The 25039-nt window shown below is 37.8% G+C and overlaps 1 protein-coding gene across 3 annotated transcripts in view; it reads right to left on the bottom strand.

The window, feature by feature from the left end:
• tll1 (tolloid-like 1) overlaps positions 1–25039 on the bottom strand; it is a 94615-nt gene that overhangs the window by 39817 nt on the left and 29759 nt on the right. For 2 of the 3 annotated variants that reach the window (XM_088924122.1, XM_088924130.1), the window contains exons 2-8: positions 14797–14907; positions 8882–8962; positions 8311–8463; positions 6626–6743; positions 4020–4198; positions 2983–3088; positions 579–703 (exon numbers count right to left, since the gene is read on the bottom strand). In XM_088924122.1, coding sequence (XP_088780248.1) covers positions 579–703; positions 2983–3088; positions 4020–4198; positions 6626–6743; positions 8311–8463; positions 8882–8962; positions 14797–14907 — 873 coding nt within the window. Of the gene's footprint in view, positions 1–578; positions 704–2982; positions 3089–4019; positions 4199–6625; positions 6744–8310; positions 8464–8881; positions 8963–14796; positions 14908–18815; positions 18927–25039 lie in introns of those variants that run through there. The other variant, XM_088924139.1, reaches the window with a different exon arrangement.

The raw sequence follows: 25039 nt of genomic DNA, 5'->3' as shown, positions 1-25039 counted from the left end.
ACAGCTAAGAGTGTCATCAAAATGAAACAATTCAAACCCTTAACATGGTCCTCCAAACCTGTAGTGAGCAGAAATGTGGTCCTTTTTAGTTAAAAAATAATTGTGCCTGGAATCATTAAAACAATTAAAAACTAGAAGAAAAGGCCGTCCGAGGCAGGATTCTAAGAGGAGATCAATGTGGCATCATAACACAATGCCTCAGAACACTCAGACATCTTCTCTTCAATGGATGTAGAACACTTACATAATACACATGTACATTTGCAGCATTCAGGTTTGGGTATAAGAGTAGTTCCTATCGTTTTGTTAATGTCTGGAAGGAGTCTTTTAAGTGCATTACTACAGTGTACATCTTTGAATGGGTCAAAAAAGAAAAAAGCTTCTGCAATGGGAGAGTTTGTAAAAGGCGGGACTGAAGCCAGGCCACTGACAATTATTTCAGTGCCCTGTGAAGGATTTCAAAGAATCAGCAGCTTTAACAAGTAGCTTATGTTTTAAGGGGGCTGAAAAGGTAAAGTCAAAGTTGACATTAAGTAGGTTATTGACACAGTTTTTGTCAGTTGTGTGCTTGGCAGTACCTGGACATCTATACAGCTTTCTTGCCTGTGCAATGTCTCCTTTGCTTAATCTTGTGCGCTGGCCAATTGCTGGTCTTATTCCATTATCATCACGGGATGGAAGAATTGTATCCAGAAACATGCCCCTAGAAAACAGAAAAAACCTACATGTATACACTCTTATCCTGAACACAATAGAAAAGTAATGCCAAACAGATTACAAACTATATATAAACTAAACAATTACATAAAAAGAATTGTGTACAGTTGTTGTCATCACACTACAGTGAGGGAATTGCTCCTATAGAAAGAGTTAATGGAAAAGTGACCACAAGTACTTCTCTATTGTAAAAGGTAAACAAGAGGTAAAAGAACTGTATTTATTTAGTACCAGACAGAGGAGATTATCAGTGGACTTGATTTTCAAAATGAAGTTTTCATGCAAATGAAGTAATTTATTATCATTGGATTTCCATGCTCAGTAATGAAACAAGAGCTCAAGAGCATACAAGTATATGGACAAGCCTGAGAACAGGGTGACAACTGGCTGAAACAATCTGGCACATCTTATTGTTGACACCAGTTGTCTGAAATGCTTTAAGAAATGGGTGGATAAGACCAACAGATCAATAAGCTGCACGAACTCTAAGTACAGAGGGCCGAATATCATCCTCTTGTTGGTAAATCTCCTTGCTTTTCTTTATAAAGAAAAAGTGAAGGGTCCAAAGCTTTTGAAAATGTAGTCAAAAACAGATTTTTAAATATTCTATCTGAAACACATTTCTATTAATACAAAAATGTTTGGTGCACAATTGTATTTTAAACTTAAACATCCTTGCCATTTTGATTGTGTCATGTAACCGCAGAAAATATGAAACTATAATATAGATGAAATATAAAAACGACATGACTTCTCTCCCTTTCCCGAAGATCTTTCATGTATGTAAGAGAAAAAAGAGCAGTGTCAGTGTCCATGCTGTAAAGGGACAAATACAGGTTAATTCTACACTGGGATGTAAAAGGAAAACCACATATCAAATACTTAACAAAACAAGAAAAAAATCAAACCAGAACGGGACCCTGAAAACACCCCTCTTGTTTGGAAAAGTTCTTAAGAAAGAAGAAAAAGCTGCTTCTGTGAAGAAGGCTGTGGAGCCTTTTTTCAGTTGTTGGACTGAATAAGCATTATGACAGCTCATTAGTGAAAGATTCAATGGGGCAGGGTTGAACTGATTTATCTTGTTGAATGTCAAGCTTTGAAGAATTCAGGAAAAAATAACACAAAATGGAACCAATCTGCCTTGCAAATCAAGAGAGCAACACTGATTAACTAAGTCAGGGCACTGTTGCTCACCAGCTGGGGTATTCACTGCCAAAAGTTTCTAACCTGACGAGACATTACAGCTAAGCATGATCCATTAGTGACAGGCCACAATCACTAAGATCAAGAACCGTGACACCTCATTAAGACTGATGGGGAAGACCAAGTTTAATACTTTGGAGAGGGGTGTCTTGTTGTTACAGAGCTCCACTCACTGTGATTAATGGCAGTCTGAGAGCACTGCACTACATTGATCAAGTTATGGGACCTTACTTGCTGTACTTCCTGTGTACTTCCTCATCCTGAACTGCAAGCATTATAGCAGGAAAAAGCATATCCTCATGCTGTTGTTAAAGCAATGGCTTCTAGTGTGATAAAATCTTTCTTGTGAAATACGGTGACCCCTACACCACGAATGACCTGCACACCAGTCCTAAGCCCCACTGCACACGTCGTGTAGGCACACAGGACTTGGAGAACAGTGAAAGACACTCTCTTGTTCAAGCTTTACAAATGGAAAAGAATGACACAAGACAGTATCTGCAATCTGGTGCAAAGTGTGAATGAAAGATGTACACCTTGTATTACTTCCAATGACTTTCACTGCAGACCCCAGTTAATTGCTAGTGTATCTCCATTTATGTATTTCTAATTCATAGAAAATTTCATTTTTCTTAGACGGACCAGTAACATTAGCTAACATCATACCTATATTAACAGAAAACAATCTTTTTGAATAAATCTTGAAATGCATAAAATATTTCACCACACAAATTAATAAATAACCATCACATTTAATGCTAGTTCCTTGCACTTAAATCAAACTTTTCATTCTAAAGGACTCCAGATCTCTAAATACAGTATGGAACACACTTTATTCTTCATTGAAGTGCAGCACTCACCAGAATGATGTATGGCATCACTATGTGCAGGCTGCCCTGCTATGTAGCAGATCAGAGCCTACCAACAGGAAAACATTCTCCTACTATATTATGGATGACCTTATTCAACAGAATTCAAGCAAGCATACACCCCCCCCACACACACACACAAAATAAAATAATTCAAATGAAAACTCATAGATGGGTAACCTTAGACTCCAACCTTGAAAAGGTGTTCCTGGCATAGTGCATAATGCTGTCAAAGTCATACGACTCTCCAAGAGAATTCACTTCTCCAGGTTCCATCTTTAGAAAATTGTATTCCTGACCTGAAAGGAATTGCAAACAATGATGCTTTGAAGTAGGGCAATCCAGTCAATGTGAGGATAAAATCCGAGAAAATATCTCCAAAAAGTTAGGAATGTGTGTGTAAGACTTGTGTGCATAGCTTTAGGGGGGACTCAGAATAAAGTTGTTAATTTTAAACATTTTCCTACAATTTCAATAGTGTTTCTGCTGATTATTTAGAGCTGGTGATTTATTTGTCATTAAATATTTTTCATTCATTCTATTTTGTAATGCACTATATAACATAATGAACTATATAATAAGTAATAGGTTTATTCCATGCTGAAAAGAGAAGAAAGAAAACACAACGTTTCGGCCGTGGAGCCTTCTTCAGGTGTGAGCGCTTAAGAAGGCTCCATGGCCGAAACGTTGTGTTTTCTCTCTTCTCTTTTCAGCATGAAATAAACCTATTACTTGTTCCTATATGATGAATATGCTCTTTTCAGGCTCATAAATTATCACTGGATTTTCAGTGCAAATGTCTATTCACTTCTAAGTTTGTATCCTCAGATCAGAGGTAATTTCAGTCGATTTACTAAAGTGAGCCATGCAGTGGAAACTGAAATGTTAGCAAAACTCTAAAGTACAAGTAAAATCTAAAGTACAAGTAAAACATCTTGGTATATTGCCTATGACTATGATGAATTCATTGCAAAAAGAGAGCAGAGGAGAATAATTGCAAAATAAATCTTAAATAGTTGCAAAAACGCAAAACTAGCAAAAAACATTATTTGTAATATTCCCGATAATTGAAGAAAAGACAAATAGTCTTAAAATGTGAAGTGTTGAAAAATAATCAAATAATCTGATTTCAATTTTAGTAGTATGGTAATTAGTTCAGACAAAAGGTCTACACAAAGTGCTCAAAATAATGAAAAGTTGCTCCGAGTGGGAACGCTTGTGGGATCTCACCTGGCTGGATATTTTCTCTTATAATGGTCACATGATCATCTCGGTCTGGTCTTGTGTGCTCATGCCAAAAGCCTATCACATGTCCCAGTTCGTGAACGACAATCCCAAACTTGTCACAGTTCTTGCCAATGGATATGGCTTGTGGACCATTTCCTCGTCGCCCTACATAGGAACAGCATCTGCCAGGCAAAGACACGTGAGGTTATTTTTCTGCATACCTTCTTTTGGCAGAACCCATAGTTTCTGTGACCAAATTCTGACCCGTTTAACTGGCCTATTTGCTTATAGAAACCTTCAAAGTGAGGTCCAATCATTTTAAATTTCAGTGGTAGTCTTATGGTGAAAAGCTAAGAAAAGCAATTGTTTCTTGACTGCTTGCCAGGCACATTTTACATGGTCTTGCTTTGAATATTCATGGAATAAAGAAAGCGATCTTGAGATCTTGAGATCATGAGACTTTGCTAGAGAGCAGTTGTGTTAAGGATCTAAACAGCACAGCAAAATGAAATAACACTGAGCCGCTAAGAAAATAATTAGCAATACCAAATATTTTATTTTAAAAAATGTTTACGAGATTTATTTTAAAAAGGACGCAATTCTTGAAAGTCACAATTTAAATATTGAAGCAAATTATCACCCTTTGAGTTGGAGAGCACATTAACATCTAAATGACATCACACTTTGAATTCCTCATATGTTTTCTTTTAACAGATTTCCACTAAAGTTTATTTTGTAATATAGCAAAACCTCCCTCAGGTGTTTGCCACCCTTAAGGCCATTTTGAAAGTGAACTCTTCCTGCACTCTTGAGGAAAGCATTGCCTAAGATTACTGATCCACATAATCTCCATTGCTACAGACACTTGTTTAGGGTGGTATCTATTTATATGTAAGATTAATTCTCCCTAATCTGTTTTGAATTGCCAATGATAGTTTAGGAAGCTTAGTATATGGCAATGAGTTTCATAAAGGTGGTGGGCACTATCTCCTACATTATTATTTTGAAGCAACTTTAATTTCAGTCGCTTATGAGACTGTACATTACGATATTGGAAATCAAGTCCATGTGAAGGAGCCCATTTCAAAGCTTGTAATGTTGCACAAGATGTGATATAAATAAATGTAGATCAGTAGTAAACCATTCCATTACTGCAAGTTTTGTGAAGAAAAAGCTTTATATTTCACGCCAAGTGCTTGCCTGGCAATTCTTTGGAACCGAAAATGTATACCGATCAAAAGGTTTCTGATTACACCAATATGGCCAGACATCACTATCAGTCCCGATCTAGTACACTTAAATTGCAATGTAATATATTCCAGTAGATTCAGTATAATACTTCCATCCATTTTCTAACAACTTTATCCAATACAAGGCTGTAGGGAAACTGAAGCCAATCCTGACAAGCAACAGGCACGAGGCAGCATGCACACAGACAAACATGCACATCAATTTTTCCAGAAGCCAACTAACTAACCAGTACAGTATGTCCTTGGCCTGTGAGAGGAAACCCACGCAAACATGGGGTGAACATACAAACTCCATGTACAGTAGATCGTGCTGGAATTGAACCCAGGGCCCTAGTCCTGTGAGGCAGAAATGCTCACCACTGCACCACTGTGTATTATATTTCAAAATTGTAATTAAATTGCTTATTTGGTAATATGTGTTACTATTATTGGAGGACCATCTAAGCATCAACCTTCTGAAAGTGCTCTGTGTATGGCTGGAACACAGTTTGAATACTGGGTATTCAACACGCTAGTGGAAAGAGAGTAGCCATTTAAACATGCTGATTGAGTTTTTTTTAGTTAGGTGAACTAAATCTATTTATAAGGAAAGGGTTTCATGTACATGTGGCATTTTCTTTCTGTTAGCTGGAATTCTCACTTTTGACTGTAGTACCACATAGATTCCTTTGAAGAGTGATGAAAAAATATTTGCTTTTTGCTCAGTTTTTTTAATTACAAATCATCTTCTGACCTGGCTGAAAATGTTTTTAAATCATTTTACTAATGCAGCAATAGAAATTAAAAGCTTCAAGTCAATAACCTACCAAAGGGAAAGGCAGAAATATTTTTATTATTTTCATAATATTATTCTGTGGCTATGGGGGTCAGCAATTAAATAAAGGTTCACAAATCTATTAGAATGGCCATCTTCACCCAACAACAAACTATGGGTGTCTTTCTGTGCATTCAATCCATCTCCATAAATAAGGAGGAAGAGCTCTAAGCACAGCTAGCCAAACTCCATGGTAATTAAGTCTGGATTAGAGAAGCAGAGCTTCTTTGAAAAGTAGCATATGTTCAAAGGGCTATCTGAACAAATGTCTTTCTTTTATATTATATAAATTTACATTTAAATAGATTATTAAACCCTGGGTCTATCATTAAAAGTCTATATAGCAGAAGGTCACTTTACAGATATCTCAATGGTTTCAATTACAGAAACGTCTCTGTGCTGAAAAGCAAAGATTTTAATCTGCAAAAGCACTGCCTCTCAGTAACCTGATTACCTGGCCTGCTTAATGACTTTACAACGACAAGAGAGCAGCTCACGGTGCAAATGGAATACATTTTTTCCTCTTCAGATCACACCAAACTTACCCACAGGGCCTATATGTGAACACAATGTAACTCTCCTCGTCAGTCCGCTCAATGAAAGTTACACAAGTGTGTTTCTCCCAGTGTCTCATGGCCTGTTTGAACATAGCTCGCTGACTGCCTGAAGAAATCAGAACACTAATTAGAATGGTAAAAAATCTGAGCCACATTCCTCACTATGACATCCAAACTTGCCATTCATCAAAACTTTTAAACACAGACTGAGAGCCTGTATTAGTACAAAACCATCATAATATAAGACAGAAATTCACATCGTCTAGTAAATAATAGATCAGCATTTAATTTTACGTTGTCAATTAGCATTATACTATTTTACCTATTTATGAGAAATGTCAAAAATTGTTTCATTTACACACATAATGAGAAACCCAAAAATATATTCTTTACTGCTCTGACAGGCAGACAACTTAAAAAGGATGCCCTTTAGTTTCAATTGTCTCTTTTACCCACTAGTTAATAAAGAAAGGGGGAAATAAGATTAAAATACATGTATTTTTGTATAGTAGAACATTTTAGTAGAATTCTGCAAAATATTTTAAAAACAGTCTTTCTTAGCTTGCTGAATAAAAAACATAATCTGTCGTATTACATGATTTTAATCATTAATTAATCTTAAGTACTGTTTTGTAAATTCCATATAAGAACATAAATACTATTGATTTTTCTTCTCTGCCCAATATCCCTGGACATCCTTAAAGTTTTCAAAAAATAATAGATTGATTCTCTATCCCCAATATCAAATTACCTCTAATTAATGTAGTTTTAGGGGAAGATTGAACTGCAGTGCACAAATAAATGACTAAAAACTAAAACAAGATTTTGACATTGTGCACAACGTTTAAATGATTAAAAAAAACATTTGTTTCAGGATGTTTCAAACAAGTCCTTTGGCTTGTTAGACAGCAATGTAACCACAGTGCTGTAGAGTCTAATACAGTAAACCTCTGTCGATGATGCCATCATGATGTGAGAATGTTCAATCCAAGAGCTGCCAATGTCAAATTCCAAATTATAAAATATATCCTCAGTTATATCCTTAATATTTTATTTGTAATATTCAACCTCTATATCTTTGTTCTCCTCAAATGTAGACCTATACATTCACATAGCAGATACATCAAAGAATGATTTCTAGGAAATGGGATTAGATTGCTAAAATGTACTGGCACACATCTATATCATATACTGTGATTTCCCATATAGGGGGAAAAAAGGACTATCGTATTTTATCAAGAAATGAAAAAATAGCTGTCTTATACTACAAATATGCTAGTGTTATGCACTTACTAAATTTATTCATGCCATAACTGAAGTGTGGATTAGTTTATTCACATTTCATCCAGCTCTACTCAGAAATGAAATGGACATGTTAATATGAACTGTCAGAGCGAACTGCTCTTTCCCCTTTCCCCATTTACGAGGAATGATTCCAAAGCAGGCCTGAGGCCAGGACTGCAGTGCTAGGATTCTGGTTTTCTGCATGTATCTGCAAGGACCCTGGTCTCAAACTAGAGCCAGCTATTTAAAACGCATAATATGGAATGGTCTAAAGTGACCAAATCAAGAACTTATTTTAGGAATCATTTATCATTAGAATAAGATATTCCTTGTTTGTGCTCTGCAATTAGATGTTTAACCTCTAAGTAAGCAAAAGCAGAATATCTCACCAGTGAAATTGCCTCCAATAACATATGGAATGACACCTCCAGGCCATATTCTCTCAGGTCTTGAAGTGGCAGCTCTAGGAACTCGGCTTTTCTCACTTTTCCCTGGAGATTTTTTGCTCCCTGTTTCCCTGGAGGTGTTTTTTCGTCCAGTGTCTAAACAGCAATTGAGAAATATTTTTGTCGTCTCTTGTATTGTTTGCAATCAGAAAAAGATCATTACTTTTTTTTTTTAATTGAAACCCGTTGAATTGATCAAGTTAAACTTTACCCTGTACTGCGGAAATATGCTTTTGAAATACACACAGGACATTTAAACTTAAGAAAAACACGGGGGACAAACCGTGGGATTGTGGGATGTAACATTTGTGAAACAATAAATAACACAAACATAATGTTATTTTAAAGTATTTATACGTTACTATACGTATATAGTATTGAAGTCAGCAAAAGTCAGCACTGTGTTTGCAAACGATAGTAAACAAATCTAAAATTCTGAATATCAAGGTTTAATTGCTTCAACACAATGTTAGACTTTCCGTGTTTCATTTTTTGAAAAAGTTGAAGTACATACCATTGTTTAATCTTCTTATCCTGTCTATAAGCTCATAGAGTTTCCCTTTTTTCTTAAATAGTTCGTGCTCTCCTAAGCCACCTTGAAAGATAAAGATAAAAAGATGTTAAAAAGATAACTGCATGCATTTTATTACAAAGGCAAACAAAATTGGTATCAACATTCTTTAACCTCAGGAAGAGATCAATTCAGTAAAAAGAAGATTAATATATACATTTTTTAATTGTATTTTGTACATTAAAACATCCTCAAGAGAGTACAATAGGTGTGTATAATAAAGCATTACATTTCACAAATGTTCAATATGCAACGGGGTCTGGAAAAATGTCCCATTTATTTGTTCCCACCTTCCTCTTCAGTAGTGTGGATCAATACGTATTGGACGATTCATTTATCTTAGTGTCTTGAATGTATTTAGCCAAATAACTGTACACTACTAGTCATCCAGACTATGCACCATATCTATAAAGCTGCGTGAGACATTTCATTGTTCCTAATTTTCAAGTTGTATAGTTTTATAACTGTATTTTCTTTCCCAAATATGTATATAACACGTTACTGGTGAACTGAATATGAATACTGTCAAAACTTTTGCCACATGATGTATGTGAGATCCCCTTGTCATTAAACCGTTTTTATATTTATTATCTTAGGAAGTTGTCAGATACATCAGTGTGGATGCAGAGATGGGGTTTTAAACAGCAATAAATGATGCACCTCGTCCTCCTGGTTGCAAATCTGGGAAGCTTCTTGGTATGACTCTGTTTCTACTGGTATCTGCACCACATCCAAACAATTGTATTGCAGTTTTACACATTTAAGCACTGGAATGCACAGGCACACCAAAAGCTAACTTGCATGACTAACCTCTGCGCCAACTTACCACCCATGAATTTCTCATTTATTACAAAAACATTTCAGAAGACGTTAACTTAATAAGTGATTAATTAAACACCATACTCCAAAATCTTTAGCTGCCTCTCTTAATATAAATATCGGAGGTCTTGTGTGAGGTGCTTTGATCTGAAATGGAAAGAAGATTAATTTATGATAAATTTTAAAAATGAAGCATGTTGTGATTGTATTATTTGCTTACCATGGGTTCAATGGATAATATTATCTTTTATTGTCTTTTTATAGAACTATAGTTCAAGTGTTTTTGCCCATGGTCTTATAAAGGCATGAGAGTAAAAGATAAACAGTATACAGAGCTACAGGTGCAGCTGGAAAAATATATTAGAAATACTAATTCCAGAAAAAGGAATATTTCTATGGAGGCAAAAAGTGATGCAATGCATCTTTAAAAGTTCTGCTAAAGGGAAAAATAACTTGGATTTCTCCCTTTAAGGTACTTGAGGAACTTGTCAGCTAGGCTTTCATGACCTGGTGTAACATCATTGTGGTTTTTTTTTCATTCTGTTTCTACTTCATGGTGTTTCACTCTGGAGTCCTAAACGATTTTAATGCATTTGGAGAGGTGGATAAGAAGGATGGTCCATTATTGGCAGCTGAAGTTCCTCCCAGGTTGGCTGAGTCAGCCAGTAACTGAGGCGTGAAATACTGCATTTCCCCTTTATTGATGTCTCGCATGGACTGCTGGCTTGATGCTGGATTTATCTTTTCTTCAAACTGTCGTCTGAAGGAAAGGAATGTTAAAGCCAGGAGGGAAACAGAGACGAAACACAACTCTATAAACCAGAATCAAGGTGGTAGCTATATCCAGTGTCCTAGTGCTGATATTAGGAGTAGATGGCTGTTCAGTTCTTTGCTTTATTTTCATATTTTAAAAGCCTGCTTCCTGATGTTGCAGAACAGCAGGTTAAGCCAATTCATGTCACATATGAAGTGGGGAGAGGATATCTTAATTGATATTAATTAATTTGTGCAAACTTTATACGCACTACAGCTTGTTCACTTGGATAATGCGCATGTTATTTAAAAAACTGAAAGCTATAAGAGTACAAGGTATCGTGTGAATGTAACTGAATAACAGGCGCATTTGAGGAAAATGAAGTACTGCTGAAAGGACAAACCTCACACTGGACTGATCTCTGGGATTCTTCAAGAAATGCCCTGACGATGCTTTTCACTTAATAAGCTAATAAGAACCAAATCAGTAAGACTGGTTGAAATCACCTCTCCTCTTTTCTTAACCTTTTAATTTGAGAAAAATGTATTTCCCATATGTCTAAGTAACAACAGTTTATAGCCAGCCCTAAATGTCTGAAATGAAATCTATTAATTCATGGAAGAATATTTATATAATTTAAAAGCAACATTAATTGTTTAATTGGTTACTGAGAGGGGAAAGAGTATACTTGAAAAATCATTGTTCATATCCATATCCTTAATGTTTTCAGCTTTATTAATGTTTGTGTCACATTGTAGACTCAATGTAAAACATTCATTTGAAGTACAGTAAGAAGCTACCGAGGTTTCTTTCAAGGAATGGCTGCATGAGATCCTCTTTTTTTAATTTTCTCTTATATTCTTAAAACACTGACTATGTGTGACGAGTGACACTCTACATTGTCCCTGCCATTTTGGTCACACACAGCCTTATCCTTATACAGTGGCAAACTGCAACACTGAAAGTTTCGACCTCCTGTCTTCGTCTCGGTTTTCGACAGCGTAATATCACTTCTGTGCCACTGAGTTCTGCTATATAAGCTTGTGCTTTTTTTTTATGTGAGGGCCTCATAGATCTTATAACACACAGAGGAAATAGACCTATGAAGAGTAAAGTATTCAGATAGGGCAATTTCAAGAAAGAAGGTTATGGCTTTGTTATTGCTTTGTGGACTCTAAATTATCTAAATCTGCAGTATGCCCCAGCTTGAGCTGAGCAGTTCTTACTGCTTTTCCAGGGGTGGCTTTAAATATGTCACTGCACCTAAATTTAGTATATCAACAGACTAAAAGGGGGACAAATTAAGTAAACAGTATAACAGTAAATAGAATATACTTTTAGAATGAGTAAAAGAATCTAACGTAAAATATATTGCTTACAGTATTTTTCAGTACTTAAAAAGTTATGATGATGATTCTCTAATAAAATTAAGAGGGGGTATGAAGAATGATGGTGCTATTATTAATTTTAATAGTTACAGTAGATATTTGGTGCCTCAGGTCAATTAAAGTTGCACAGATGTAAATATTTGGACTGTAAATTAAGATTTAATCAAATTAAAAATCCTTTCCTAAATGCTAGCTTGATTATTTTACTTATTAAGATTCATGCAAAATATTTATCTGTATTAATTCTGTATATGCTAAGATTTTAGACCTAAATTAAATTCTACCACACACAATCCTCAGTTTTCAATTTTATGGCCTCTTAACCTCCAATGTCAAAAGGAATCTGTATTGATGCAGATAATTTACTATGACCAGGACTTTGGATTATAATATAGATGTTTTATATTATTTGGGGGGGGGGGGATCTTTACTTTATCCACCTAAACCTCCACAGTAATGCGTATCCTTCATAACTGGAAACATCACAATTTTTCAGATATTAAAATTACATAACATGTTTTCTAGTTACTGGACAGAACTCAAACTGTATTGCAACACTGCCTAAACTGCCCGACTTTCTTTCCCAAAGCCAAGTATTGTGTTTTATTCCAACCTTTTTATTTCATGTTCTCACTTTAATGATTGATGATTAACAATGATTTTTTAATTTTCTTTGCTGTCAGATTTTTCAAGTGATCAAATGAGAAATGGGTATACAGTCTTTCTTTTTAATCAGGAGTGTTTTCTGTTTGGTATGGGGATACACTTAGTTTTGTATGCCTTAGCTTTAATCCTAAACTGCAAGGAAATCCTTTCCAGTACCTTGTAGTTTATTTATTATGATTTTACTCATTTATGCTGCCTGCTTAGTGTGTATTTGTTACTTTTCTCCACAGTAAAGATTTGGCTGCTGTTCGTTTCCTTTCGCAATTCAGCTCAGAATTTTCGTTTTCTTTTTCTGCCATTAAAAGGAGCATTGTGAGTCAAAGATTAATTCAGAAATTCGTTTCTACTGTATGTTTTGACTACAAACCATTTTTAAGGCTGTGCCCTTAATGTAAATTTGGAAGAAGCATAATAACCTTTGTAATCTGTAATTATTTTCTTTGGAGAACACCCTATATCTTTAGGCTTCACAAACAAATTAAAAAGATTGCTTATCTAATTAGGAATGACTCACTGCTTCAGTGAAGGGGGCTACAAAGAAACTAGAAGAAGCTACCATGGGGAAAGGTACAAAGAAAAATAACTTCTATTTGCTCGTTTATATAAGTGGATTGTTGTTTGTTGCTGTTACATCAGCATGTGGCTATTGCTGTGACCCCCACGAGGAACATGCTGTTACTAGACTTCCAAGGCATTGTTTAGATCGAAGCTTTTAGGTATTATAGTTTTCCTTTCTCTTTTTTCCTTCACATACAATAGAGCCCACTGATTCTCCTATGCTCCAATCAGCCCTACACTTGGAAGATAGCATTTGTGGGACGATAGAACTCAAGTTTAGAAAATATGTTTTAGTATACACCAAGATGGTGACCTGACCACATTTATTAATGAAGCATTCAAAGTACTCTTATTGGGCATAGGTCTGAACTTTGGCAGAGCAACCTGCTTCATGTTTAGAAAGCACAAGTTATTGCGATATGTTATTGCTGTGTCCCTGTATTTCTACTAAAATTGGAGATTTTTAGTCAAATACTATAGTACTGGTGCCTTTAATTGTTTTTGTTTTATTGACCAAATTGGCATGCCAATTCAGTGATCATGTAGCTCTACTATTTTCTCAGCTATTTATAAGTGTTTATATCCCTACAGCTCCAGAGCTGAAACGTTGTGCCTCTTTTCTTCTCTTTTCAGCATGGAGTAAACCTTTACTTGTTCCATATTTAAATTGTACCCTTTAGGTGATAATATATATCATGGGAACAGTATTTCTAAAGACAGTGTCACACAGCCTGGCTTTAAGACAAGAATGAGTTAAAATATGATTTTAACATATTATCCCTTAATTCAGATATTAGTATGAAAAAGTGAATATCAATGCAAACATCAATATATGGAGTAAATCTGAATAATAATGCAATCATAATTAGGGTCACTACAAGAAGCACTTAGCCTTTAAATATTACCCAACATCTGTTTTCAGATATCAGCAACTAATAATTACTAATTACTATAACATCATTAATCAATATTATGATATGAAAGTCTAGCTCAACATATCCATGATGGTAACAGTGATGGCTTCTTCACTGGTCTGGCCACACAGCTGCCCACTAAACTTCCATCCATCCATCTGTTTTTCTAACAGCTTCATCCATTTCAGCCTGACAGGGGAGCCAGAGCCTATCCCAGCAAGCAACAGGCACAAGACGGGGTACACCTTGGACAGGATGTTAGTCCATGACGGGACAAACACAGACACACAGACACACTATAGAGCCAATTTTCCCAAAAGCCAATTAACCTACTAGATGTCTTTGGACTTTGGGAAAACAAATATGCAAACTCCACACAGACAGCATCCTGCCCACGTCCTGAATTGAACCCAGGGCCACAGCACTGAGTGGCAGCATTGCTGCCCTTCGTCAATAGCATGATGCACAGAAATGAACCGTCATGGGAATTTGAACCAGTGTTGTCAATAAAAGTAACTGATTCAATTAACCTTTACAGATAAACGTAGCAAGCATAACATAACAAGTAGCAACACATTCAGCTTTGAATTAAAACCTGTGACAGGATTTAAAACACAGAATGAAAAGAATGAAATGGGATTGTGTTGTTTTTCATTACCCTTAGGTTTGAATTCAAAGGTTAAAAACATTCTTCTCTTATAACAATTTTTCATCTTTGCTGTGCTGAGCAGATTCTAATGAAAGAATTCAGATACGTACCTGATGTGTGGCCAAGTCGTTCATTGGTATGCTGTGTGAGGTCTATTGTTCTGTCGATCTGAAACATTTTTAAATCTTCTTCATCTAAGGCAATATCTCCCCAAAAGACAGCTGTAAAAGAGAGAATTCTATTCAACTCAATATCTAAGTGCCTTTTACATTAAGGGAATTACCTAAAAATCTGTTTTATTTTTAATAATAATAATGATTCCTTACACTATATAGCACTTTCCTCCACCATGACCATTATGCAGCACCCCGTCCTCTCACCACACATTAGCTCTCAGTGGGGAGAGGAACAGATGAAGCCAGTTCAGAGATGGGGATTATTAGGAGGCCATGATTGATAAGGGCCAATGGGAAATCTGGCCAGGACACCAGGATTATACCCCTACTCTTCTCGAGAAACACCCTTGGATTTTTAATGACCACAGAGAATCAGGACTTCAGTTTTACGTCTCATCCGAAGGACGGCGCCTTTTTACAGTATAGTGTCCCTGTCACTATACTGGGGCATTAGGACCCACACAGACCGCAGGGTGAGCGCCCCCTGCTGGCCCCACTGTCACCTCTTCCAGCAGCAGCCTTAGCTTTCCCAGGAGGTCTCCCATCCAGGTTCTGGCTACAGTGGGAGGCAGAGTGATCTAGCTGGCTGGCGATTATTATCATTCATTACATTTGGTGTAATGTTACAAAAATACAGTGGATATCAAAACTCCACACATCCTTATTGGAATTCCACCTTTTGCTGATGTAAAGCCTGAGATCAAGTACTTTTTTTCCCCACTTTTGATAAGATCTTGTAACCAACAATATTCAACTGAAAAATAAATGGATCATTTTTACAAAAAATAATTTAAAAAAAAAACTTTCACTGCCTTGGTGGCATAAGTGTGCTCACCCACAAAAGGGAGCTCACAGCTGCAGCTTCCGCCCAAGCAGGGATACTGTAACCCTGATTTAAAACTAAACAATGCAACATCTGTAAAGCAGAACCCTTTCCTTCTGATTCTTTTCAGGCAACCCCAGACCTAAACAAAGGAAAAGTTTTTCAAATTAAATTGGTCTCACAAGACTACCACATTCATTGAGCAAGTTTCTCCTTACGTGAAGGAAAATGCATAGGATTTAGAACAAAGTAAGTCTACAAAAATAAAAATAAATCAGTTTTAATACGTTTTATTGATACCTGTATTTCTTAAATCAGATTAATTACTGCCATTACTTCCAAAGTAACGGACAGACATTCTGTGTACCAGTGAGGAAAAACTTTTAAAAAAAAACAAAGCAACTCTTTATGTTTAATTTAATTGCACTTAATTGAATTACTTCTTTTTTTTACGAATCTGGCCTTTCACTTTTTTGTCAGGAATAATCAGTTGACAGATAAAATGGCTGGCAGTGTGATAAGCCACCATATCCTTTGACATTTAGAGGTGCTTTGATCTACTGTGACACACGATGCCACAGATATTTTTTGTAGTTTCAAGTCTTTTCAGAGATGTCCCATCAAGAGTGTTCTTCTGGAGTGAGGAGTCCTGAATGGAAGACGCCTCCTTCCAATGTCAGTCAGCTGTGAAGAATCATTGATTTTGGAATTTCTGTAAATCCTTTGTTATATAAATAGAGATCAAATCTGCAGATGTATGGCAGCCCACAAGCTTAATGAAACAGACATCCTCAAAGCTTCAATGGGATTGATTTAGGACTGGAACCATTCATGCTAACAGCTGCCTGAGAGCTGCAAAGGTTTATGAGTTCTAACTGAGTACTTTCTATGGAAATACTACACTCCAGTAACTGATTAAGTGCCTTGAATAAAGTACAATCTCACTCATTCACAGTGATCAGCCACTTTAGATATAGAAAGTTTGACTTTCCTTTGGAACTGTCAGACTTTATGAAATATGTACAGGTTATACTATCCTACATGTATAACAAAGAAGTCAAAATTAGATGCGATTTTAAACTAGAGAACTTTGTTTCCCTGACGGAACTGCCTTCATATTTCATCTAATGTTTAATTGAATGTTATCATTTGAATTTGTAAAATAAAAAGACGAAATATGCAAATTCCCTCAGCCAGGCAAGTTATGCCAAATATACCCTGCATATCTTGTCTGTCTTTCTCTTGCATTTATTAGGATCTAATCAAACTACTGAAAACACAAGCAATTCTTAATATTTCTGTGAAACAAATTAAAGAGCTTTAGAAGTTCTGGATTTTATAAATGATAATAATTTTATTATATATAGCCATTTCTGCTTACTTCCCACTGCAATAATATAGACATGTTGTGAATATTGTTGAACAATGGATTATCTGCTCTCTAAATATGGAGACTAAAAGATTGTATAACAGTATTGCAACAGCATCCACTATAGTTACTTGTTACTGTTTTAAGGTATTTGTTACCTTGGCATCACAGCATAAATGAGTGCAGCCTGTATTTTGACAGGTTACTGTCAAGGTAAATTTAACACTGCTTTACTATACCAAACTGTATTTAAACCTACTTAAAATCCATTTATCTGCTCAACTCCTTATGACATTTTCTATCAGCGTGATCCTGAGCAAGCTTATGCATCTGAATGACCCGATATCTTGAGATGTTCTGTCAGAATAAATTCTTAAAATCTCTTGCTAATCCGAGGTATTACAGAGAACTGGAAGATTAACTTGAATAAAGACATAATACAACAGATACCAAACAATTCTTCTTTTAAAACATTTTTTTCTATTTTATACCTACTCCACAATTCGCTGTACCTGATTGCTAATAAACCCTGCATACTGCTTTAACCCTTCTACTAATTGGAACAACAGATAAAGACAATACATGCGTGTCTTGCACAATATACATTTGTGAGACCAGCTACTTTTTTCCCTGCTCCATGTGACCACAGCATCAGAAAGACAACTAAGCACTGGAGGGAGATCACATGCTGCTCTTGTTTATATAATTTCACATTCACTGGTCCCTGGCCAACTACAAGTGTTACTGCCGTCTATCAAGCCTAAGGTACCCTTCACTATGCAAACCCACAGCTGGCTTGACAAATGAGAAACCCACTAACAGCTGGCTGAAATAGCGCAGATATGAAATACTCATGTCAATCCTATCTTGCTACCCAGCAGGCACCTCAACCAGCTACAGTTAAAAACTCAAGAAACCCTGAAGTGAAATATCTGCTGTTTTTCCTTTTAAAACACAAAGCAGCTCTGCAAACTTAACATGAAAAAAAAAGATCTGTTACTTTCACCTATATGTATTTTTCAAACATAAATTCTGCCCCAGGATAAATGCACAGAACCTGACTTGTTCGTCACCCCTTGAAAGTTAATTGAGGCTCTCATGGCCAAAGGAAATGTTCCAGCTCTTTAAGTTGCTGGATACCACTGTGCAAATGGACACAGTCAGCCCTTGTCTATGAAGAACATATAATTTCTGTGATTATGTTTCTAATTTCAGCAACGGATGACATAAAAAAAAGAAACATGCCGCCTTAAGCCACAGAAAATTAGTAGATTTGCAAATTTATTGTGAGAATAAACTTTACCATGTGTGATGCCACGTAGGGCAGCTCACGACAGGGGGCACAGATTCTAGGCGGGCCCTGAGCACAGACACACCCCACACCCAAGTTTAAAGTGAAAAATAAGACTTTTATTCAATATAATTTACAGTAGCCAAAAACAAGGCTCTTCCAGCAGGATGCTGGGGAGAAAAGAAAATAAACAGCCCTGCACTATGAAAAAGGGGCTCTTCCGGCTGGATGCTGGGAAAAATAAACAGCCCTGAGCTGTGGCAGAAAAAAAGGCCCTTCCAGCCTCTAGCCGGGAAACAAAACAGTCCACGCTGAGGAAAATATTAGTTACCCGCACGGGAAGAGAGCGGCCTTTCACTATGGCAGACTAAGGGTCCTCCAGCTGCCTAGCCAGGAAACAAACTTCAGTCACTGCTGCAGGCGACAGGGTTTTCCAACTTTCATGCTGAAAAACATAGGCAGCCTCCTACCTGGGTGATGGGTTCAATCAATCCAGGCAGAGGCAGGACGATCCAGCAGAGTTTATCCTTGGCCCCATTTCCTGGACATCACCATCTTCCACTCTGCTCGGCACTCTATTTATCTGGTCTGGAGCAGGACACACAGCTGATCGTGCTCCAACGAGCACTAGGCCTGTCAAATTGCCAGTGATTTGTGTGCTGGCATCAGGGCAATAGCGACAAATTCATAGTGGCAGGTTCCCGGGCTCTGGACACCTGTCACTGTTTTAGCTCCCTTCATCTCGCTAGATGTGTTATTCAGATTCTTCAAGTCCAGCACTCAAGCAGTAGATGTCAGCCTGCTAGTCTACAGATTATTCGTGTGGGCCACTGTGGTGGTAGTACTCAAAGGGGACTTCGCATCCTGTGATTCAGGCCTACCCCCTTTTTCCTTCTCAGAAACGTTTTGATCACCTACATGAGAAAGGGATTCAATAGCGCTTTCCAGCACTTCCGAGCCTTGCTCACTTAGACTGATGTCCTTTTCACTCACATGTCCTGCGTCCATTTGTTCTCCTCTAACCCTTTGATAAACCTCAGTGGCACAGGACTTTTATACAGCTGTCTGTTCCAGCCTCTCTTTTGTAAGCAGTTCCCATTTCTCTTTGGAGAGATCAGATTCAATATTCCTATTATTTATCTCCACAAGATACTGCTTCATTTTGTTGTCGATGTCATACTCAGCTTTCTCCCGCATTCTATCAGCACCAACAGTGACCATACTGCCACGCAGAGACATCACACTTCTTACAATATAGACAGCTCACCGAGGCCAGGGTTCATTGATATGTCTGTGGTAGACAACCCCTCTTCAATTCCATGAGATCCCACCGCTCCAGCGCATCCTGATTGACATCTTCGAGCTGGCACTGACAGGTAGCCATTTTTGTACGCCACACCCGTCTCTCTTGTTGTACAGTTCTGAAGGACCTTCCAACTGGTTTTAATTTTTACACTAAAGGTTTTCATGGGTTGTCATATTAAGATCACAGGCGTTGATCTTTTCTTGTTCAAGTTCTTTTGTTAAGTTGAGAAATACTTTCTCTAGGATTCGAGCCTGGTGCCTCTTCTTATCCTTCCCTCTGGATGGCATCTAACATGGCCATAATAATTCGAATCCTTTCTTCAAGCTGCATCTTTTTAGTGGCAGCTCTTCTTAGTTGGGACCAAAGACATTCCATGTCAGTTTTTCTATTGTTTACTTCTGCCTCTGCACTTCAGATTCTGGTCTAACGTTTGGCCATTGCAGTCTACAAAAACTGCAGCTCATATTTTACTGCTTGACCTGATGGACAGCCTGCCTCAAGCTTTCATTGACCATCATCAGGAGAGCACCTTAGTCTCCAGCACTTGCATCAGATATGGCCAGCAGCCATAGCACGCTGCAACTCACAACTAGAAACCCACTGAAGCTCAGCAGGCGTGGGCCTGGTCAGTACCTGGATGGGAGATCTCCTTGGTTAGCTAAGGTTGCTGCTGGAAGAGGTGTTAGTGAGACCAGTAGGGAGCGCTCACCCTGTGGTTTGTGTGGGTCCTAATGTCCCAGTATAGTGATGGGGACACTATACTGTAAAAATGCACTGTCCTTCGGATGAGACATAAAAACAAGGTCCTGACATACTGTGGTCATTAAAAATCCCCGAGCACTTCTCGAAAAGAGTAGGGGTGTTACCCTGGCATCCTGGACAGATTTCCCATTGGCCTTTACCAATCATGACTTCCTAATAATCCTCATTTATGAACTGGCTTCATCACTCTGTTCTCCTCCCCACTGATAGCTGTGTGGAGAGTGTACTAGCCTTTTGACATCACCTATCATATGCCAGTGCTGCCTTTTCCAAAATAGTGCAAGTTAGCTTATCAGACAGCTTTTCCTTCGCAGCCTCAGCCTGCTTATGCATTTGCTGCAGTCAGGTCCTGCTGTAACTGTACAAGCATAGCCGCTCTCACTCTCCTTGGCACTTCTTTATGTGCAGCGCGGGCACCTTTCAGCTCCCTCTGGAAGTCCTTCGACTGGGCCTGGAGTGTGTGCAGCTATTGAATATCTTCATCTCTGCCTTGGCTCACCAACTTCTAGTCGGCCTCCAGTTCGCCAATACCTCTCTTGAGTTCTGTCGTGGTGGTAGTCTTCGCAACTCTTCGATTCTGCTCATCTTCTAGCTTGGTCTCCAGCATCCGCGCTTGATTGTCCAGCTGGCTTCTTTTCTCCTCCTTCTGGTCCCAACGGCCTTGGAGGAATCTCTTGAACTGGGCCTTCACCACCTGCCTTCTTCAGTTGCAGGTTGTCCAGCAGTCTCTAGGACGTTTTGATACCTCCAGTCCATCAGGGGCTGATACTTTTTTCCCTCAGCTGCTTCTTGACCTCTTCCAGGTCATGCTGCAGATGTTCCACAGTTTAAATAAAGTAGAAAAAGGAGGCTACATTCCTCCCTCCATGAGTTTTTGGATCAGTTAGCTTTTTCTTCTGCTTCTTGTCCTTTTTAGGGACCTTCAAGACCACAGTCGTCATCCTTAGACCCATGGGCTCTTGTGAGGCCTCTGCATTTTTTCCCTTCTCTTCATCACAACCTGTCACCTTTGAGACACCCCAGTCCTTGGAACCGGACGGCCGGAAGCTTTCTCGCTAGGTAGCCAGCACAGTGCCCAGTCTCAGTAGACTTGCACACTTTTGCATTTGACTGAGATGCTGTTCTTCCAACTGTAACCATAAAGATTGTGGCTTCCTGCTAAACCCTGATAGCTTCCTGTTGGGTCAAGGCTGTCTGTGTGTCAGTTGCTCCAACAATTGCTACAATGGAGGGAAAGCTAAGAAAGTGGACGAAAACACATAAAAAATCCTTACCTATTTTCCAGAGAAAAATCAGAAAAACTCCCCTTTCTTTTCCACTTAACAAAATCTTGGGCTTGTGCTAATCAACGAAGAGGGGTGCTATGCACTGCCGTGCAAGCTCCGTCTTTGCATAATATTTTTACAGCTTCTCCCACTTCTGTCAATAGGGGGTGACAAACCCAGGGTCCACAGTCTATGCCTGCATCCTCTACCAATTTGTGATATCATGTAGGGCAACCTACAATAGAGAGTACAGATTCTAGGCAGGTCCTGAGCACAGACAACTGTGGCAGAAAAAATCCTTTACAGCCTCTAGCTGGGAAATAAGACACTCAATGCTGTGAAAAGTATTTGTTATCTGCCCGGGAAGACAGAAGCCTTTCACTATGGCAGACTAAGGCTCTTCCAGCTGCCTGGCTGGGAAACAAACTTCAGTTGCTGCAGCAGGTGACAGGGTTTTCCAGCTCTCAGTTGGAAAATACAGGCAGCCTCCAGAAGGGTGACAGGTTTAGCCTATCTGGGTAGGGGCTGGAGTAATCTAGCAGAGTTTATGTTTGGCCTCTGTTCCTGGTCACCACCATTTTTCACAATGCTTGGCACTCTAGTTATCCGGTCTGGAGCAGGACACACTGCTGATCCTGCTGCATAGATTGCTGGGTCTGTCCAATCACCTGTGATGTGCATGCTGCCATCTTGGGCAGGGAGAAGCTTTGAAAAAAAACAAACAGAAACCAGAGGGAAAGCCATTCCTTGCTAGTTACATCCATACATGGCATCACACAAGAATTAATGCACAATTCCCAGACAAATGTTCAAAGTAAAATAAAGAATATCTGTAGGCATTCTAAAGAGAACAGACAAAAGTTCTGATATTCTGTATTTTAGTATAGTTAAATCCTTAGAATATTTTAAATGCCATATACTGGAGTTTGCCACATACTGGTGACTGCCCAATAAAATTAAAATATTATTTATTATAGCTGAAATGTCTGTCTTTCGTGACCTTGATGACATAAAAGCAATGTTGGAATAAATGCACATTTGGAGCACACCAAATGGAAAATACCAAACAGCCAACCTTCCCCCAGGGTTCAAAATAGCAAATCCAGTGACTTAAGAAAGCATGCAGGTCCAAGCAAGACTGGCTGCTTAAATACTTTACACAGCACATGGAAAGAAATCTTACTGAAACATAAAAACAGTCAGAAGAACTCAGTTGTGGCATAATTTAAAAACAAACGTCTTTAAACTCTATCTTTAAAAGTATCCAACCCTTTTCTTCTACTTAATTTAAAGACATTATACACATTATTTGCAATCACCATAAACCAAAAAGGGAAATGGGCGTCTTCTTTTGGGCTGCAATTATGGTGTGTGGTTTAACTATGTCTAATTTGAATCATCTGAGAGGTTAGAGAGCTCCTTCAGCCCCAAAATACCTCCCTCCCTTAATAACATGTTTTTTTTTTATTCTTCACCAGTTGTCTGGGATTTCTCTTGGCACTTGCATTATATAATTTTGCAGATGTCTGAAAAATCCTTATTTTTTCCAGGGCATTCCTCTTTTAACAGCTATTGTAAGATAGCAAAGCATTTCTTTGCAGGGAAATTTTTCTAAGAACAAATTCAATAACCAGTTAACCAATTTTTTTGCTAGGTTTTTCAGTTTGTTATAGCTTAAAGCACAGAAACATTATTGGATGTTTAATGCATATTATTAGAGTTTACACACCCGGTATATTACTCCTAGTACTAATAATTTTCACCTTTTAGCTAGTTTACAGAAAACATTACGTAAGAAGGTACACACTACACTGAAATTTATCTTGCTAACTTATAGAAGTACCCAGTACATTAGTGATACAGTATAAGTCTTATTAGAAAATAAATGTGACATTTATGCTATTACATTTTCGTTGTTTTTAAAAACTAAATATAGAAAATGCTTTGCTCAGTGATGGAGAGCTTAACTTCTCCTAAAGGCAAAATACCCCCTGAGGTCTGTAAAAACTGAAATAAAAACCATGCCAGCAATGTTTGGGATTAAAATCCATTATGTAATAAGACCTCACAAAGCACTACCACTACGAAATTAAACAGTTATTCAAGGTCTTTGTTTTCAACAGTATCCTTAATCATGTAGTTGACTCTGTGTGGGTTCTCTGCTTGTTATTACTGTATCCCACAGCACCCATAAACATAAAATATTTTTTTTTCTTGTAGGACTTTAAAGTCATGTGTGATGGTTTTATTTACAAGGGAAATACGACGCAACTCTACTGAGTGTTTTAATGCAGATTTTGTTTTGTGTACTGGACGTGAAGGGTTTAATCAAGCCTTTGGTCCTGGCATAACCGCTGGTAACCTACTGTAAACAGCAACAAACTACAGGGTATCAGTGACCGAGTCATAAGAGAAGCAGCATAGGAAAGTGACACTTTTTCCGAATGACATCCATAGCTAAAATAGTTTGTAACGTCGATTGAGATCTGCCTGAAATATGGAAAGACTGCGACTTATCAGTGAGGGGCCGCCAGCTGTGTTCTCTGGAGCTCTTCCCACAGGCCGCCAGGACAGGACTCATTTTGAAACAAGTGTTCACTCTCCACCCCCATTACAACATGCTCTCAGATTAAGAGCTACCATGTCTGAGCTCTCGTAAATCATAACCTTTCCCCTTACTCTTCACTTGCCATGTAATACAACACATGTCCGCACAAAACATTCTGACAATGTCAAAATCTGCCAACAATTACAATGGTGCTGCTAATCGAGAACCAAGCAGGCACTATTATTTTTATACTAGAGGAAAATGTCATGTATAATGATGCCTGTCATATGTGTGCTTTACTCAGGCACACTGAAACAAAATACACCACAGTTAACAACCACAAATATGCCTGAGCCATAATCATTTTCAGGTTATTATTAGATTGACTTCTTAGGGATTGATACTTGCACTGGTCAGAATATTAGGGAGCCCAACAAATAACCTTTTAGGACTGCTAGATCAACGCATGGCCTGGAGCATCCATTAATGAATTATTGCAAAAGAGTAATGTAATAATTCATGTAGTAATCTCCCAGGAATGTAATAATTCTTTAGAATGCAACAAGCTTTGTTTGTAATCTAATAAAAACCAATTAATGTAATGAATGATGATATTCCAAGGGAAATTTCTGTCCGATACTATAATCATTTTTCACTGTTAGATACAGAAAATTACAAACATTAAGCTTTCATTTATTTCATCCATAAAAATAGGGAAACTGACAGTGAATATCAGCATGAGACTTCAAAGCTTAATGATTTTAACCCCTGCTTCTATAGCAACATGTAGTGTGCTGAATGCTAGTAAGAATG

The sequence above is a fragment of the Atractosteus spatula genome, chromosome 1 (assembly GCF_055471065.1).
Source record: "Atractosteus spatula isolate fAtrSpa1 chromosome 1, fAtrSpa1.hap1, whole genome shotgun sequence".
Taxonomy (NCBI): Eukaryota; Metazoa; Chordata; class Actinopteri; order Semionotiformes; family Lepisosteidae; genus Atractosteus; species Atractosteus spatula.
Note: the sequence above shows the minus strand (reverse complement) of the source record. Positions and strands in the feature narration are given on the sequence as shown.